This window comes from Pan paniscus, chromosome 2 (assembly GCF_029289425.2).
Source record: "Pan paniscus chromosome 2, NHGRI_mPanPan1-v2.0_pri, whole genome shotgun sequence".
In the NCBI taxonomy this organism is placed as follows: Eukaryota; Metazoa; Chordata; class Mammalia; order Primates; family Hominidae; genus Pan; species Pan paniscus.
The window spans coordinates 195,030,306-195,049,538 of record NC_085926.1 but is presented as its reverse complement, the minus strand read 5'-3'; the positions used below and the strand labels follow the sequence as shown (position 1 = coordinate 195,049,538).

The 19,233-nt window shown below is 35.8% G+C and overlaps 1 protein-coding gene across 37 annotated transcripts in view; it reads left to right on the top strand.

Moving 5' to 3' along the window:
- DLG1 (discs large MAGUK scaffold protein 1) overlaps positions 1-19,233 on the top strand; it is a 261,372-nt gene that overhangs the window by 124,236 nt on the left and 117,903 nt on the right. For 21 of the 37 annotated variants that reach the window (XM_034957988.3, XM_034957987.3, XM_063602650.1 and 18 more), the window contains one exon: positions 18,648-18,746. The exons of the other annotated variants lie outside the window; for them this stretch is intronic. In XM_034957988.3, coding sequence (XP_034813879.1) covers positions 18,648-18,746 — 99 coding nt within the window. The remainder of the gene's footprint in view (positions 1-18,647; positions 18,747-19,233) is intronic. 37 annotated transcript variants of the gene reach the window in all.

The following is a 19,233-nucleotide window of genomic DNA, read 5'->3' as shown; positions in this document are numbered from 1 at the left end:
ATCTGGGACCAGTTTTTATATTCAGCAGGGTTTTATAGAACTCCAGCACAGTGCTGCTAGACTTTACTTGATTAACGCCTAGGTGAAAAGTTTTATTTACTTAGTGATATCGACGTTTATTAATGTCAGTAGTAATCATATGAACTTTAAATAACTGTGAAGTGTTCAGTCATTTTGAATGTGTGTATAGCAGCTATTCATACATTTTGGACTACTTGAAAATCTCAACATATAGAGCACTATAAATACTCAAAAAGCGCCCCCCCCCCAAAAAAAAAAAAAAAAATTAACATGCCAAATTAAGCTGAGAGCAGCAAAGCTGTATTCTTAGGAATATGGAACAGACATGAAAACTTGTCAGAATTGAAATAGAATAATAAAATTTTCTTAAAGAGTAAATATTAGCTGAGTTGAATAATCTGCTTAGAGGAAAAACCCTGTCCTAAGTCAAAAATATAGGAAAACATTGTTCAAGTGCCTGTGTGGAAAAATATTTAGGCTAATTTGTACACTTTAAAAAATATTGTTTGTCTGAAACAGATGCCTTCTGAGTTATAGAGGATTTAATTTTTAGAGCTATGCATTGGATATATTGTCCAATAGAGAGAATAACAGTTTCAATGTCATTGAGTCACTTCTACCAAATAATTTAATGTATATATTAATAAAGTACTTAGGACAGCATCTGACACAGAGTAAGTGCTACATTAGAGTTAGGTGCCCCTGTTAGCTTATTTTTATATCATTTAACTCTAATAGTATATGAACAAATTCAGATATAGATTATTAGGAATTATTGCACCTAGGATAGCGCAGTACATTCAAACATTCAGTAAATATTGTTGACTGATTAGGTTAATTTGTAAGTACAAGCCATCCACTTTTTTTAAGAACCAGAGATCTCAGCACCTTTAATTACAGGATTTAAGGGAGGTGCCCCAAAGAGCCTTTGAAATTCTTGATGAGACTACCAGTTTTTTGACCTTTCCTCTCCTCCTAGCACTCCCTTCTACAAATTGGTGAAAACCAGTCACATGTAGATGACTAAATTTAAGTGATTATCCACTTCTTACCAAGCTCCCCTAAACATCCCCCAAACATATCATTAGGACTATTTTTAGATCCTAAATCCCTTTTAACCTCAGTCACCACAGAAGGTCCAGACCATCCAGATTGCAGCTCTGCCTTCTCTATACCAACTCGCAGACTGCACGTTAAACTTCTAATACCTGATTCCTGGTCTTATTCTCAAATAAATAATCTTGCTTTGTGTTCCAGCCTGTTAAAATAAATGAACTGTGTGCCTAAAGCTTACCCATATTCACTTCTGTACTAGATCGTAGTCCCTTTGGTTGTTCAAGAACTTCTGAAATCCCTTTCTCTCTTCACTGCATCATCTGTCTTGCCTCTGTACTGCCCCTAGACTTGCCTCTATAAGTCCTATCAGGATATACACCTGCTATAATATCTTTCATTAAAACAACCATCCAAAAAACCCTCTTTGTGTGAGTGTAGATTATCAAATCCAATGGCCAGTTCTCAGTGTTCATTTTACTTGACCCTACAACAACTGTTAACACAATTGATTACTCCCTCCTCTAAATTCTTTTTTCTCCTTTGACTCGTGGATAGTACTGCTCTTTTAATATTCTACCAGCCTCATTTTCCTTTATAGTATCCTCCTTTTTCCTACTGCTAAATGTTCAAATGTCTCAGGGCTCAGTCTTTGAACTCTCTTTTTATACTCACATTTCAGGTGATCGCATCTAGTCCTATGCCCTTAAATACCATCAGTATTTCTCTTTATTCCAGAGTTAATCCCTGTACATTAGACTTTTATATCTAACTTTCTACTCAGTATCTCCACTTCGGTTAAGCATCTGAAAGGTAACATATTAAAAAGAGAATTTCTAGTTTTATTGGTCTCAATCTTCTTTATTCAGTATGCCATTCACTAAGACGCTGAAGACAAAAACCCTTAAAATTATCTTTTATTCCTTTTTTCTTTCCTCCGTATCCAGTCTGATGCCAAATCCTGTTGGCTTTATATTCAAGATATATTTATGATTTGGCCACTTTTCAACACTTCTGCAACTACTGATTCAATAATGTGTTGCCTGAACTACAGCAGTAGACATCTAACTTCTCTCGTTAATATTTTTTTGCTTCCTCTAAGGTAGCACCCCTTCACTCCAGACATTACTCTGTCTTCTTACCTGATTCTTTATTATAAATTTTTTACTGTCTTTTTACTTGACTGTCAGCTCCATGTGGGTGGGATTTTTCTGTTATGTTTATTGTTGTATCCTCAGTTTCTGTGACAGTGGCTGGCACATTGTAGATAACCAGAAAATATTTGTTGAATGAGTGAAGAGACAGGGACATACGAACTTGTGCTAAGGAGGGCCCAAGCAGGTGTGTTTGTCTGTCTTTTCCCTCAGACTTTCTGTGAAGCGCGCATCACACTTTATGTAGCATTGTAATAGTTCTCTAACTGATGATTCTTACTTGCCCTCTGAGAAGAAATACACACAAGGAAATGAGGTAGGGAGAGAAGAGAATTCCATCTCCTGAAAACTGGGATAACTATATAACTCAGACCAAACTAGGATACTTTAATGAAAAGAGGGAATCATTAATAATTAAAGTGAGACAACAGGCATAAATACAGACTTCCCAAGTAAATAGAGGCATATGGGGTCACTCTGTTATAACCATTTATTTTCTGACTATTCCCACCAGGCAACAGGTCTGAAATTCACACCAAGACATCTCCATCTTGGACCATCCTAGATTGATTGACCTAACCGTGTTATCGGTACATATTACATTCATTTTGTCTCATGTGTAATGATAATTGTGTTTTGATAAAATATTTTTTCTTCATCTCCAAGGAATGGAATTGTTCATATTCATTAGTGTAGTGCTTTTGTACTAAAAAGTAGACTATGTATAGGGTAGGTAGACAATCTTCTTAAACTGCTTTGAAAATACTGACTCTAATTGATAGATTATTTTCCAGAGAAATTGGTGGAAATAGTCTCCTTTGGTATTGACTCCCCAAACATTCACAGTTTGGATGGAAACGCTGTTGTACTGGCTGTGAGATGCTGACCCTTGGCAGACACATTTGTTTCTTAATTTTCTACTCAAAAGGCTACTAACTTTGCGAAATTAATATGATGACTCAGACTTGGAAATCAATTGTTCCCCCTTTGACACAAAAAATATTGTAGGATCTATTTTATGTTTCTGTTTTTCTGGAAACTTTTACAGTGCACCTACATGTACTGACTCAAAAATTGGTTCTTAAACACTGTTTCAACACATTTTTATCATTTGTACAATAAATAAAAATAAATAAAAAATAATATAAAAAATAAAAATAAAATTTATATCATTTGTTCAATAGGACACTAGAAAAGCATAGAGATGAAGATTAAACCAAAAGTAGTTGGTTACAATGGTTATATAAGCTTTTTTAAATTACAAAATTGACCATACGATCCAGCAGTTGTACTCCTTGGTATTTGCCCAAATGAATTGAAAGCTTACATCCACCCAAAAACCTGTACAGAGATGTTTATAACAGCTGTGTTCATAATTGCCAAAACCTAGAAGCAACCAACATATTCCTCAGTGTGTGCATGGATAAAGTGTGGTGCATTCAGACAATGGAATATTACCCAGCACTAAAAGAAATGAGCTATCAAGCCATGAGAAGACATGGAGGAACCTTAAATGAATATTACCAGGGGAAAGAAGCCAACCTGAAAAGGATACACACCCTTGTTTCCAACTAGATGACGTTCTGGAAAAGGCAAAACTATGGAAACAATAAAAAGATCAGTGGTTGCCAGGGGTTAGGTGAGAGGGATAAATAATAGAGCACAGAGGATTTTTAGGACAGTAAAGCCATTCTGTATGATACTATAATGGCGGAAACGTCATTAAACACATGTCAAAACCCATGGAATATCCAGCCCCCACAGTCAAGTCCATAATGTAAATTATGGACTTTGTGATGTGTCAGTGTGGGCTCATTGATTGTAACAAATGTACATTAGAAATGCAGGGATGTTGATTATGGATAGTTTATGTGTGTGAGCAGGGGGCATATGGGAGCTAAAACTGCTCTAAAAAAATATATAAAGTCTATTAAAAACTATAAAATTGGTGTCTTAATGTAGATTAGATTGGCTTAGCTTGAAGACATTTGAAATTTATGATATAAGGTCTTTATAGTTAGGAAATGTGTTTTATTCATCTTTGTAGCTTCTGTATAGTGTCTTGATTGTTTAGATGGCGTTTCTGTCAAGGATAGATAGGCAAAAAGAAGTTTCACAGGCTATAATTTATATATTCTAAATATATTCAGAGAAGTTTTAAAGTTAACCTTTAAAATAATGTGTTAATAACAGTGCTGAAAAGTGACTGAACATGCTCATGGGATCAGGGCAAGTCAGCCTGAGCAAGATTTTTCTCCTGTATTTTCAAGTAATGTTTGCATGAGAATTGTACTTCATACCTCTTATCACGACTCTAATTCAGTAGTCATTTGGATAATGATTTTGTTTAATGTCAGCCACTAAACTGTAAGTTTCACAAGAGCTGATGCTACAGGGTGTGTGGTTTTTTCCCTTGGTATCCCCAGAGCCTCGCATGGAGAATGCACTTGATAAATATTTGTTGAATGAATAAACAGATGTTATACAGGTGTTAATTTTTATTTAATCTGCTGTTGACGAAGTGGAAGTTTGGAACTTCTAAATATTGTTGGATCACTGTAAATTTCCCAAGCCATTTTTATGTAACACTATGGCTTAAAAATTAGCAAGTCTATGTTACCAGATTTTGTAAAGTTGTGAATTTCAGAAGTAATTCAGATCCTTCTGTGAAAAAATTGTGAAGCATTTATACTCTTACATATCTGAAGAACTTAAATTTTTATCATGAAAATTTTACTTAGTATCAGTCTCTTTAAAGAAATTTTCTTAAATTATTCCTTGTACTTCCTGGCACTATTATTTAGATAACATTTCCAGCCCTCCATTTTTATAGCAAAGTTTAGAATTTTGATAAAGGTAAAAATAGTTGTTCAGACTATGTAGAGAACAGTAGCCTAAAATTACCACCTTTTAAAGAAAACTTTAAACCAACTGATGTGGTAATTTTAACAGGCGTATGCAAATACAAACCAACTGGCAGTGCCACCTGGGAGCAGTGGAATTTTATAGAAGCCTATACGCAACTTGCCCCTCCAGGCATTTATTTAAAAGATTTTCCCTCCTCACTTCGTAACAGGAGCACTTCCTATTCATTCTTTTTCCTTTAAGCCCCAATTTGGTAGCATTTCTGAACAGTATTTTCAGTATCTGTGAAATCAAAACTCTGACTTCTTGACTGGAGCAGCTTTGAAATGTGAAGAAGTTACAGCTGTGACAGAGTGGAACCAAATGATTGCTTTACAATTTGTGTTGTTTTGTTGTTCTGAGAAAAAGAATTGGGGATTATAACCTGGTGTTTAATTATTTGTTAATTTTTTTTAACAGCCACGTTCAAGAGCAATAAACTGGCATTTAAATTAAAACAGATCCCACCCTCATTTATCTGTATATAAATCTGACTAATCTTGGTAGGATGATCTGATGTATCAAAGGGTTATACATTTGGAAAGAAATCAGTTGGAAAGTATTTTGTAAGATAGAGGGAAAACAAACAAGATGCATATCAATATTAAGAATTAATTGCTTTAGCCAAACTAAGTACCATAGCAGGATTTTGAAGGGAGAACAAAGAAAAGAGAATAAAAATCATATCATTTTCATCACTTTTTTCCCAAACTGGAAGAGGCTATATTCAGTATAGAGGCAAAATGTTTTCAGTTGTAAGAGCACAGCTTTATTATATAGACTTTTTAAAGATATTTTAAAGAACTGTAGGTGAAACTTGAAATTTCCGTATGTATATCTTGTTTCCTTGTTTTTTAAATTGTCGCTTCCATGGTTTTTGGGGAGAGAGAATTGGCTTATTTTTATTGTAGACTAAGAATTGCAACAGAATTAAACCATTTATAGTTAGTAAAAGTTAACTTAGGTGTCTTAAAGCCATTTTCTATTTTCTTCATTGACTTAATTAGCCTTTTCTTTCTCCTTTTTTAAAAGCAGCTAAAGCAGGAGTCAGCAAGCTACAATCTGTAGGCCAAATGTAGCCTGCCACCTGTTTTTGTAAATAAATGTTTTGTTTTGTTTTTGAGACAGAGTCTCACTGTGTCGCCCAGGCTGGAGTGCAGTGGCGCGATCTCAGCCCACTGCAATTTCCACCTCCCAGGTTCAAGTGATTCTTATGCCCCAGCCTCCTAAGTAGCTGGGATTACAGATGTGCACCACCATACCTGACTGATTGGGTTTCGCCATGTTGGCCAGGCTGGTCTTGAACTACTGCCCTCATGTGATCTGCCTGCCTCGGCCTCCCAAAGTGTTGGGATTATTACAGGCATGAGCCACCATGCCTGGCTTGTAAATAAAGTTTTATTGGAATACAGCCATGCCTATTTGTGTATTGTGTATGACTACTTTTGAACTACAATAGCAGTGTTGGATAGTTGCAACAATTACTGCATGGTCCATAACGCTTCTTTTTTTGTCATTTCCAAAAATGTTTGCTAACCCCTCATCTAAGGATTGATGCAGTATGTATTTCTTTTTACAGGTAATATATATTGTCTTTGCAGTAAAATGTAGTGGTAACAGTAAAGACAAAATCTCTTTTTGAACTATTTTAAAGAGATAAGTAAAGAGTACTGGGTAAGTGTACCGTCTTTGGAGGGTGATGACCTGGATTTAAATTTATATTCTGCCATATCGCCTGTGCCACCTTGGGCAAATTACCTCAATGCGGAGTCTGTCTCCTCATCTGTAGAAAATGGGGATGAAAGTGTTATCTACATCAAAATTTAATGAGAATTAAATGAGACAATATGTGCAAAGCACTTATTATAATACATTAATTACATCAGTGAGGTCATCATCATCTTTATCAACTACCCTTTTATCCACCACCACCACCGCCACCACCATCATTTTCATTTCAGCAAAATATTCTGACCTTTAAATGAGGAATCTAGAGATACGGAGAAGCAACCATGTTTTAGCTGGAGGGTTGGTAACTTTAATAGGGTGCAGCCAGGGAAACAGAAACCACAGCAACTAACAATAAAAATACACTACATGGGATTGGTTAGATGAGTATTGGAGAACTGGAAAGGCAAAATGAGAATGCCAAGGTAAAATCGAGACTAACTTACAGAAGTAGCTACCTGTAGGGGAACAAAGGACCCAAGCTGAAATTAGTGGAAGCTCAGAGGAAGGGCACCATGGATTTTAAATATGAGCCCTCAGTAAGAAGTTGTACTTCCTAATGCAGTTTGAATAGAAAAGCGATGAAAATATTTTAAGCAAATATGCTTGACCAAGACATGTTTATTTTCAAATGGGACATTATTAGGCAATTCGTTATTGCTAGATAGAGAACAACATGAAACTGGCAATTTTTTACATTTTGAAACTTCTGTTCTAAGGTTATCAAACTGTAAAACATCTTGAACGCCTTCTGATTGGTGGTGGCTGCCCAGAAACACAGAAATAACCTTTTAGCAATGTCTACTATGTATATTGCATGAAAGTGGGTAGGGGAAGGAAGACTGTACCTACCCAATCTATTGCTCAAGTCATTTTAGAGTGCTGATTAAGTTGATTTCTTTTGACAGTCGCATGGTTTTATTCATTCAACAAATATATATTAAATACTTCCTGTGTGCACTTTTCTAGGCACTGGGCATATAGGAGTGAACAACAGAAATCTGCTCTAAGTAGAAGAAGACAGATAATAAATATAATTATCCAAAATAGAGTCACATGTCAGTTAATGGGAATACGGTGTATATTTATTTTTGTATATAATAAATATACAGAAGATAAAAAGTATAGTATAATAAATATACAAACCAGTAAAATAGTTGTTAATTATCATTCTGAAGTATTATATACTGTACATAATTATATGTATTATACTTCTGTACGACTGGCAGTGAAGTATATTTGTTTACGCCAGCGTCACCACAAATGTAATACATTATACTGCAGCATTACAATGGCTATGACATCACTAGGAAGTAGAAATTTTTCAGCTCCATTATAATTTTATACATGTGGACCATCATTAACCAAAATGTTGATATGTGACGTATGAGTGTATATGGTATTCTGGAGGAAAAATAAAGGAAAGAAACAATAGAAAATGTGTGTATTTGTGTGGGGGAAATAGAAGAAAGCAACTTGAGAGAGTGATAACAGGGACCTGAATCATTACAGACTTGTAGAGGGTGAATAATACAAGGCAAATCTGATTACTGGGAAGCATTAAGGGCCCATTTTAGGTTATTAGTCATGAAGTCTGTGGTTTTGCTTATTTCTCTAGCCACATTCTGATAAAAATCAGGTAAAAAAGCACATTATTGCATTTGGTAATTTTATCCCCATTTGTCAATTATGTAACCATATATTGAAGTTTTAGTCTCTGTTTACTTTTAAATGTTTCGTGTTTGGCTCATCCTTTACTAGGACAAGATTGTCATCTGAATGCTGATAGAATACTGTCTTTTCATACTGGAGGGATGAGAAACCTTAACTGAATATTGTGAGTTTCACAGGTAGAGATAGATTCATGAACTAGATGATCTGTCTGTGTGAACTAACACACTTGTACTCATGTTTCTGTAATGGAATTAATTGCTAGATCTGTTTTCCTATTTACCTTGTTTTGTTTTAAATTTAATGATTTTGATACCCTTAGTGATATGTTTAAAAATGTGTTTAGTTTTATAATTGTTTGCTTGTGAGATAGTTATGACATGGAAGTCATATGAAGCTGGTTCAAATAACATATTGTTGGTTTTTTTACTATACCGGCTTATGTGAAAGATACCTGTTTGCAGTGACAGGACCAAAGGACATTTGAATAAAAAAACAGATTTAAACCATAAAAATCAGCTTTTTCTGAAGGTACTGGGCCCCCGTTGAGTACAGTGATTCCTAAGCAGAGTTTTTATAAATCTACTGTGCTATATTTTATCCTTCTATAAACATTCAAAAGCCTTGCAGTTTTTTTTAGTTTCTCTCTTACTTTTAAATAGCTTCTTTGACATTTAATCAGAGAAACATGCCACATTACAGCATAATACATCTTTAAACAAAGAACCAAAGAACTTAGATTAGGAATATTAATTATGCCATACAAAACCAAAATAAGATCCTTACTAACCCACAGTGACCCGACAGTTGATACTTTTCCTTGCCATCTAAGATATTGGTACCAAAAGATTTGCTAATTCATATATCTCATTTTCTCTAAAAATATGGAAGTGTGCATACAAAAATTAACTCAAGATAGATTAACGACTTAAATGTGAAACCCAAAGCTATAAGACAACCTAAGAAGACAACCTAGGCAGTACCATTCTGGATATAGGAACAGGCAAAGGGTTCATCATGAAGACACCACGCAATTGCAACAAAAGCAAACGTTGACAAGTGGGATCTAATTAAAGAGCTTTTGCACAGCAAAGGAAGCTGTCAACAGAGTGAACAGATAACCTACAGAATGGAAGAAAATTTTTGCAAACTGTGCAACTGAAAAACGTCTAATATCCGGCGTCTATAAGGAACTTCAAGAAATTTACAAGAGAAAAACAGTCCTATTAAAAGAGAGTAAAGGACGTAAACAGACACTGTTCAAAAGTGGCCAACAGTCATGGAAAAGAGCTTAGCGTCACTGATCATTAGAGAAATGCAAATCAAAGCCACAACGAGATACCATCTCACACCATTCAGAATGGCTACTATTAAAAAATCAAAACAAGAGATGCTGGCAAGTTTGTGGAGAAAAAGGAACACTTATACGCTGTTGGTGGGAGTGTAAATTAGTTCAACCATTATGGAAGACAATGTGGTGGTTCCTCAGAGACCTAAAAACAGAAATACAATTCAACCCAGCAATCCTATTACTGGGTGTATACTCAAAGGAATATAAATTGTTCTGTTATAAAGACATGAACGCTTAGGTTCATTGCAGCACTATTCACAGTAGCAAAGACATGCAGTCAACCTAAATGCCCATCAATGGTAGACTGGATAAAGAAAATGTGGCACATACACACCACAGAATACTATGCAACAATAAAAATGAATGAGATCTTGTCCTTTGCAGAAACATGGGTGGAGCTGGAGGGCGTCATCGTTAGCAAACTAATGCAGGAACAAAAAATCAAATACCGCATGTTCTCGCTTATAAGTGGGAGCTAAGTGATGAGAACAGGTGGACGCATAGAGCGGAACAACACACTGGGGCCGGTGTGAGGGGTGGAGAGTAGGAGGAGGGAGAAGATCCGGAAAAATAACTAAATGGGTACTATTCTTAATATGTGGGTGATGAAATAATCTGTACAACAAATCCCAGTGACACAAGTTTACCTGTGTAACAAGCTTGCACATGTACCCCTGAACTTAAAATAAAAGTTGAATTAAAAAGATACAGTAGTGAATCTTTGTGTATATTCTTAGGTCAGTTTACCCCCTTCATATAACGTGTTAATGTAAAATATAAGCATTATTAGCTATCAGATAGTATGTTCATTTATCGTCTTTGGGGTTGCATCTTATGCTATGAAAGTCATTTTAATAAATTATTTAGTGAGAAAATGTTTTTAAATATATTTAGATAGCCTTGCAACTCTTTTATACCTGAGTCGAACTCTTGTATAAAAGATCATTTTTAGTGGCTATTGTGGGTGTTAATAGGCCTTCCTCACTCCAGACTTCTCATCAGTCACCAAGATATACCAACTCTACATTCAAAATGTATCTTGATTTGACTGCTCATATGTCCATTACCACCATTCAGTTTAAGCCACCAATAACCTTTCAGCTGGATTATTACAGTAAACTCCTAATTGTCCCTTCTATCTCTTCCTGTATTAATCAGGGTTCATATGCACATAATGAAAACCACTTGAGTGCTTTAAGCAGAAAAGTCTTTAATAAAAGTAGTAGGCTCATTCAATATACATTTATTTTTCAATGAATCAAAGTGAGGGAGGGCGGTACATGGTCATAAATGTGGATGTGCAGAACAGATGCAAATGGCTGTATGTAGTGAGTTGTCAGACCACTTTATGAAAATCTGTTTTAAGTGCTGCTTTTATAATTTTAAGATCTTAAATTAGATTTAAAATATAAAGCTATAGAGAAAATTAATCTCTAAAAACAAATCACTTTAAACATTTGTTCAGATAGCCATCCATTTGATACTGGTTTTTAAAAGGTACTTTAAAATATGTACAATATATCCAATTTTATAGAAATTTACAATTTTCTGCAGAAATTTACAATTTCCTTGTGACGGTGTTAATATCATAGCCTCTGTTGCCATGGAAACAAGTCTCTGAAGGCAGCCTCAGAGGCTAATGATTCCATGATGTTGCTGTGGATAGAAACAACTGAGACCGTTGCTAGTCACATGGTCAAGATTTTTTTTTAAAACAACAACAGAAAAACTTTAGATCTGATCTTATTGAGTGATACAAATGGAGCAAAACAAGGATGATGGCATAACAGTCACTGTCTAATGAAATAGTTATATAAGATTTTTCAAGTTCAAAATGCCATACTGAATTCTGTAATAACCAAAATATAATGGTTACTGTATATTGCTGCTTCATTATTTATGTTAGAATCTTAAGTTTGACATTTTCTAATTTAGAATCTTATACAGCTCCCTGGAGTTTTACCCTGCTCTAAATCCTTTGCCCAAAGCATCCTGTGATCAGATCTGTTATCTTTGCTGTTCCTCATCAGTCAGCCTTCATTTGATTATTATTTGTTTAGAGCTGCATTTTTGTTTCAAGTGAACTAAATGAATTACTTTGTTGTTCTGTAATTGTTTGTTACCAGAATTGGTTATCAGTTGTGATTAGGGAATCGTGTGTGTTGATGCGTCGTTGACTTTCTCAGCGGTGTTGGCCTTAAGGAAGAGGCAGGGGCCTATGTTCTTCAAGGAACTTGGTCAGTGCCCTGTAGAGAGGGGGATGGGTTAAGATGCTGTAAACTGGGAATTTTTTTTAATGGTATTCACATCCTCGTCTAAAGAAGGTGATTCTAGAAGAGGCTCAGAGACAGAGGGTTACAAGTGGGATTAAAATGTAACATTAAAGGATTCATGGTTTATCATAAAGGGTTTTGGAGAGCACCTGCCCAGTGGAGAAAATTTTTGTGCTTTGGTTTGAAATTTGACACAAGCATGTACTTTTGTCTTATTTTGGCTATCAAAGTAGATTATTAATCAGCTATTATCCTATTGTTAGGGCTGGAGACTATTAATAAGAAAACATATTACATTTGTGACATTTTCAAACACTTAAAAAATAAACTTTAGTGTCCTTAAAAGAACCAAAACAAAACAAAAAACAACAGAGGCACAAGGAAGCTTTTAGAGGTGATAGATACGTTTGTTACTTTGATTATGGCAGTGGCTTCATAGGTGTATGCCTATGTGCAAACTCATCAAATTCTATACCTTAAATATGTACAGTTTTTTATATCACTTCTATCTCAGTAAAGTTGTTTTTAAACTAGAATAAAATTGAATTAAAAATAACGTTAGACTTTCATGACTTTGACACTTTTGATGACTGCAGCCAGTTACTTTGTAATGTATCACTCAATTTGGGTTTGTCTGATGTTTAATGATTAGATTCAAGTTATATACCTTTGGTAGAAATATCCTGGAAGTATTGTACCCTCATTACATTTTATCACATGATATATGATTTTGATTTTTCCCGTTACTGGTGATGTTAACTTTGATCACTTGATTCAGATATTGTCTGCAGATTTCTCCACTGTCATTAACGCTTTGAAAGGAGACACTTGTACGAGTATATCCCATATCCCATTCATCCACTGGAATGGACGTTTCACTTGGCAACAGGAAGTTTTAATGTTCATTAATATTTCTTGAATGAATTACTCTATGACTATGATGGCTGCCAAATGATGATTTTATAATTCCATCATTACATTTTTAGTTAGCATTTTGTTGTAAGAAAATGCTCTTATCTTCATTTATTTATTGATGTATTTATTTATATCAGTATGGGCTCCCAGATTCCTATTTTATTCAGTGGATGTTATGCCATTGTTATCATTGAGTTACAGAATGTTCCCAGTCTGGCCAGTGGCAGCCCTTCAAGCCAACTTCTGTGTCCTTTGTCATCCTCTTTGAGTACTTCCCTTATTTTCTGGTACAGCAAGATGTCTGCACTCATCTTGTGCTTGCTGAGCTCTAGCACTGGAGTCAGCCATTTCTTCAAAGACCCGTGGTTTGGTTTTGTTTGGTTTTGTGTTGTGGTTTTTTTCCCCCCGAGACGGAGTTTTGCTCTTACTGCCCAGGCCGGAGTGGAATGGCGTGATCTTGGCTCACTGCAACCTCCGCCTCCTGGGTTCAAAGCGATTCTCTTGGCTCAGCCTCCCAAGTAGCTGAGATTACAGGTGCCCGCCACCATGTCCAGCTAATTTTTTGTATTTTTAGTAGAGACAGAGTTTCATCATGTTGGCCAGGCTGGTCTCAAACTCCTGACCTCAGATGATCCACCCACCTCCGCCTCCCAAAGTGTTGGGATTACAGGCATGAGCCTCCGTGCCCGGCCATGTTGTGTTGTTTTAAATTGCAGAATGAATATTTAGAAATCAAGATTTGGATGCCAGGTGTATTCGTGCTGTTGAGCTGTTAGCTGCATCCAGGTCCTCATAGTTAGCAGACCTGTGCACATGTATACACACACATTTATGTCTCTATTTATTTTTGTATTTATCTGTATATATTGAACACTGTTTATACCAATACCTCCAATTTTAGTGTAACACCATAGGTCTCATGCTAATTTTCTATCTTTTCATATTTATAACTGCCTTTTCTGACACAAGGAAACCTGCTGTCAGTATCCTTCATGTATTTATTTATTGGACCAGAACGCCCTGTATATAAGCAATCTCCTGTCATCATTGCTGCCCTAGTTGGACGCCCTTCTCACGCTGCTCAGGCTCCAGAAGATCCCATTTAGTCCACTGACAGCACAAAACCTTATGCCAGACTGCAGCTACTGCCTCATAGATGCTATCTGTCTCACTTGGGTTCCAACCACACACATCAGGCTGCCGCCACGGCTTTGTCCATGTAGACACCCTCGTCACCATGCTGAGGCTCCAGCACCCTTTGCCAGGCTATTGCCTCCCTTCCACTCCCTGCCCACAGATGCTTTCCTCACCCTGCGTGAGCTTCAGCAACATGCACTTTCCTATTCAGGAGGTCATCTGCACCAAGGTCGTGATGATACTCTACCATATCATCCTCTAGAAGCCTTATATTGTTTACTTCTCTCAATTATGTCAGCAAACCAGCTGAAATTAATCTTATGTATAGTTTAAGGGTAGGAATCAGTATTTGTTTGATTTTTCCATGTGTATATCCACTTGATCCAAGCACAGTTCTTACAAAACCACCACGCTTTTCTTATGCATTCATAAATCAGAAGTCAGAACCTATGGGTTTTCAAACATTCTTAGAAGGCCATGTAAATATTGCAGTGAGTATCAGTTACGATTGTTATTAATTTTGAGCTCATAATGTGGAATTCAGTATTTTTTTTCTCCAGGAACAATATATAAATGGTGATTGGAGTCCCAAGCTAAACCCACGGAGGCTTTATTCATAATATACTTTTTTATTGTGTTAAAGTTTACATCAAGTTTACCATTTTAGCCATTTGTTAATGTACAATTCAGTGGCATTAAGTACATTCACAGTGTTGTGCAAGTATCATCACTCTCAATCTTCAGAACTTTTCATCATCCCAGACTGGGAACATTGAAAAGAAAGAGAAAACACAAAATCCAATGCTTTAAAAATCTCTTTCTACAGGAAATAATAAATCCAGGTAACAGGAGTCCAAAGTGTGAAATACATTTTCAGTTTGTTTTCTAGAGAATGACACTTAAAGATCATAATAATTGTTTTTCTGTTAATATTCACAATAGATCTCCCATCCTTCCCCTTGCGTTTATATTAATAACGCCACTGTGTATTCCTTGTCAACAACTGGAAAAGTATAATTCAGAATAAAGAAGCAGCGATAGAGAAAGGCACTCATGATCCCACCCCAGAGATTAATTTTTCAGACATTTCTTTCCATTTTTTATGTGAGTTTCATCTTCCCTTTTTTACTTAATGTTTTGTCATAAGCAATGTCCCATATAATTTATAAACTGTTCGTACTGATAATTTTAAATTTCTGTATGATAATCTCATATAATTTTCTTTTCTTTCTTTTTTTTTTTTTTTTTTTTTTTTTGAGATAGTCTTGCTCTGTTGCCCAGGCTGGAGTACAGTGGCGTGATCTCACTGCTCACTGCAACTTCCACCTGCTGGGTTCAAGCAGTTCTCCTGACTCACCCTCCCGAGTAGCTGGGACTACAGGCATGCACCACCGCACCTAGCTAATCTTTGTATTTTTTTTCTTTTTTTTTTTCTAGTAGAGACGGGGTTTTGCCATGTTGACCAGGCTGGTCTCGAACTCCTAACCTCAGGTGATCTGCCTGCCGCGTCCTCCCAAAGTGCTAGGATTACAGGCGTGAGCCACCATGCCCAGCCTCAATCTCATATAGTTTTCATTTTTTACTTTTTTACTTAACAATTCTGACACCTTTGGGTATTTCAAATATTCCACGATTTACCAAATAGAAGCAGTGTTCAAAAGACTATCTTAAAACCTTAGAACACCTTATGAGAGTACCTTAAAACATAGGCTTTTAAAATTATTTCCTTAGGGTAGATTTCTAGAATTACTAAGTCAAAGAGTTTAGACTTTTTTTTGAGGAGAGGGAGACAGAGTCTCACTCTGTTGCCCAGGCTGGAGTGCAATGGCGCAATCTAGGCTCACCGCAACCTCCACCTTCCAGGCTCTAGCAATTCTCCTGTCTCAGCCTCCCAAGTAGCTGGGATTACATGCATGGGCCACCACGCCCGGCTAATTTTTGTATTTTTTTTTTTAGTAGAGATGGAGTTTCACCATGTTGGCCAGGCTGGTCTTGAACTCTTGACCTCGCGATCCACCCGCATCGGCCTCCCAAACTGCTGAGATTACAGGTGTGAACCACTGTGCCTGGCCAAGTTTAGACATTTTTAAAGCTCTAGATATTTACTGCCAAATTACTTTCCCTAAAGTTTATGTGAATTTGTATATCCAACAGCAGTGTGAGAGGACCAGTTTTCATGCATTTTTAAAAGCTTTTTTGGAATATTTTTTATTGGTAAAATATGTATAACTTACTAGTCTTTTAAGTGGAATCATGCAATATTTATCCTTTTGTGTCTGGCTAATTTCACTTAATGTTTTAAAGGCTCATCCATCTTCTAGCATGATTAAGAATTTTATTCCTAGGGCCGGGTGCAGTGGCTCACACCTGTAATCTCAACACTTTGGAAGGCCAAGGTGGGTGGATCACAAGGTCAGGAGTTCAAGACCAGCCTGGCCAAGATGGTAAAACCCTGTCTCTACTAAAAATACAAAAAAAAAAAAAAAAAAAATAGCTGAGCATGGTGGCAGGTGCCTGTCATCCCAGCTACTTGGGAGGCTGAGGCAGAGAATTGCTTGAACCCGGGAGGCAGACGTTACAGTGAGCTGAGATAGCACCACTGCACTCCAGCCTGGGCAACAGAGCGAGACTCCATCTCAAAAAAAAAAAAAAAATCATACCCATTGTGTGTATATTATCACGTTTTGTGTATCCGTTCATCTCCTGATAGACACGTGGTTTCTTTCCGCCTTTTGACTGTTGTGTGTGATGCTGCATTGAACACTGGCATACAAGTGTCCAAGTCCTTGCTCTCACTTTTGGGAATATGCCTACCCAGTGCATATTTACCTACCCAATTGCTAGATCAGATGCTGATTCTATGGTTGGTTTTTAAGAAACCACTAAAAGTTTCCTCAGAAGCTGTACCATTTTACATTTCCCACCAGCGTTGTACCAGAGTTCCAGTTTCTCCACATCCTTGCCACCACTTGTTACTTTGTTTTTTGTTTTGTTTTAATTAGACACTTCCCTTGTAGTGGTGAAGTAATCTCTCATTATAGCTTTTATTTGTATTACCCTAAGGACTAATGATGTCGAGCATCTTTTCGTGTGCTAATTGGCCACTTGTATACCTTCTTAGCAGAAATTATTCAAGCTCTTCACACATTCGTTAATTGGGTTGTTTCTCTTTGTGTTGTTGCGTTGTAAGAGTCTTTAAATGTTCTGGATATTAAACCCTTATCAGGTGTATGATTTGCAAATACCTTCTCCCATTGTGTAGGCTGTCTTTTCACTTGCTTGGTAATGCCCTTTGGTGCACAAAAGGTTTTAATTCTGTTAGAGTCTAATTGATTTTTTTCTTTCATCATTTATGTTTTCTAAGGTTCCATTACCAAATCCAAGGTCACAAAGATTAACCCTATGTTCTCTTGTAAGAGTTTTATGTTTTCAAATCTCATATTTATGTTGTTAATCAATTTTGAGTTAATTTTTATATATAATGTGAGATGGGGGTCTATAGACCTTCATCTTTTGCATGTGGATATCCAGTTGTCTCAGCACCATTGTTGAAGAGACTCCATACATTGTTAATAAATCTTAATTTGACTAATTTGGTAGGCAAAAAAGATCATTGCCATTTTATTTTGCATTTATGAATGAAGATAAGCCCTTTTTTTAGTCTGGCAATTTGTTCTTCCTGTTTTAAGGCCTGTTAAGGCAGGCTGTCCTCATCTGCTTGATTTTAGTGTTTTTCTTACATATATAAGATATTTTATTTATATAGCAAATGGGTCTTATTACTAAACAACTTTCCTGTGTTCCAGTTTCATCCTTTTAAAAATAACAAGCCAGATAAACAGTGAACTTCTTAGTTTAATTTATACCAGGTTCTCTCTACGTTGTTTTTTCATTTTTGCCAGATATGTCTGGCATGTAACAGACAATCAATGTTAGTTGAATTAATTACAGGCATGTTGAGGCAAATTATTACTGTTCTTGATAACAGAAGTTAGTATCATGGATTTGTAAACTCTCTTTGTCTGCCTGATTGGGCTAATAAAATTACTTTTAGTTTTCTGAATGCATAGAGGAAAGTAGTGAGATGTATTCTGAGTGCTAGAAAAAATATTTTGCAGTCTGTCTGTGAAGCAAGTGTCTTATCTCCCAGAGAAGGAGGGAATATTGTAAATGATAATCTTTTATTATTATGATTTAAGCATCTAAAGAGTAGGCATTCATTTTAATTACAGAATCATTAAAATTATTATGGGGGTATAACTTTCTAAAACAATTTCTAGAGAATATTTTCTCATTTATATTAGTGTAATGTATTAATGTTTTTCCTGTTGCATAGTTATTTCTGAAAACTATAATTTATCTTTATGGCACAGCTTTTTGTTATGTGTTTCCCTTTTATTTTGGTGTTTTTCCTGATTTTTTGTCATTGATGATTTTTAGCCAACAGAAGCTGTTCTTCCCTCTCCTCCCACTGTCCCTGTGATCCCTGTCCTGCCAGTCCCTGCTGAGAATACTGTCATCCTACCCACCATACCACAGGTTTTTATTAGTTTCTTTTTTCTTTATAAAAATTTCATTTGCTTTTAATGTTTCATTTGTGTTCTTTTTTAAAACTGTTTGAGCTGTTTTTTGTAATTTGGTAATTTACTTTGGGTTTCAGTTAGTAGTTTTAGGGACTTAAACATTTGGGATTTAATATAAGTGGAGTCAAGATTTGCCATTTTATTAGGTTGTCTGTGAAATGGGACACAATGAACTTCATAATATTGAACCTTAGATTTGTTTTCATGCCTTTGTACTTAGAAATCTGCTTAAAACAGTTTTTAAACATTTTTACTTTAGAAAACTTTATTCTTCTAAAGTTAGTAAAAATCATTGTACTCCGGATCTTGTACCAATGTATCATTTTATTTAACACTTTGTTTCCTGTTATATATTTATCTTCTTTGGAAATATTCATTCTTATGTTATTTGATTAGATAACACAGTTCACATTTATTAGGTAAAAATAGTAGCCAACATATCT